Source organism: Arachis ipaensis, chromosome B08, assembly GCF_000816755.2.
Source record: "Arachis ipaensis cultivar K30076 chromosome B08, Araip1.1, whole genome shotgun sequence".
Classification (NCBI taxonomy): Eukaryota; Viridiplantae; Streptophyta; class Magnoliopsida; order Fabales; family Fabaceae; genus Arachis; species Arachis ipaensis.
The window spans coordinates 17,507,791-17,508,550 of NC_029792.2; the positions used below are offsets into that span (position 1 = coordinate 17,507,791).

The following is a 760-nucleotide window of genomic DNA, read 5'->3' on the forward strand; positions in this document are numbered from 1 at the left end:
TTACCTAATAATAAAATTAAGGGCTTAAAACAACATTAATCAAAGAAGAGGAAACTTTCTAGAGTTGAAAAACTAGCAGACTGAGATGTAAAGTAGTAGTTGAGAATATTCATGTAACTCACCAGGCTGCAGGAGAAGGTCCTTGAAAGCTTTAGGCATGGGAGTGTTAGGCCAGAGTGTTTGCCAGTAATCTTCAGCAGGCAGTGATGCATGCACATGGCTTCCCAGAATCGCAATCTGCCAAAATTTTCAAATTGGAACAAATAATAATAGTTTGAGTAAAGAAGGAAGCAATAAATATTAACCTCATAATAATTAGAAAGGCTTCACATTTTCTTTCTTTCTATTTTATTTTTATGTTCCCCCTATTCTAGAGAGATAAACTTACACAAAAAAGTGCTGAAAGGGGTAGCAGACGACTGGACTCCATTTTGTTTAGGATCGAAGTGATATATAGCATGTAGAAACGTGATACTGAGTGTGCAACTAGAGAGGGACAATTTATAGAGGGAAATTTCTCCTTCTACAGTTCTATGAACATGTGTAAGCGTGTAACACGCATGCAAGTTGTATAATAATTGCACTCCTCTTGTCACGAATATACGAAGCATGGACCAATGAATTGAGTGAGAGTGACAGCGGAGCCCAATATAATGTTTCCTGTGGTGGGCCTTTCTCAGGCGAATTTCTTGGTTTTATTTATATTTGTCTTTTATTGTATTAATGCCACAATTAGATATTTAGATATTTTGATTGAGGT

General features: G+C 36.3%; 1 protein-coding gene across 1 annotated transcript in view; it reads right to left on the reverse strand.

Annotated features, from left to right (window-relative positions):
• The window catches only part of LOC107613273 (unknown seed protein USP), an 11,451-nt gene extending 10,900 nt beyond the window's left edge, over window positions 1–551 (reverse strand). The window contains exons 1-2 of the mRNA XM_016315200.2: window positions 389–551; window positions 123–237 (exon numbers count right to left, since the gene is read on the reverse strand). Coding sequence (XP_016170686.1) covers window positions 123–237; window positions 389–460 — 187 coding nt within the window. The 5' untranslated portion in view covers window positions 461–551. The remainder of the gene's footprint in view (window positions 1–122; window positions 238–388) is intronic.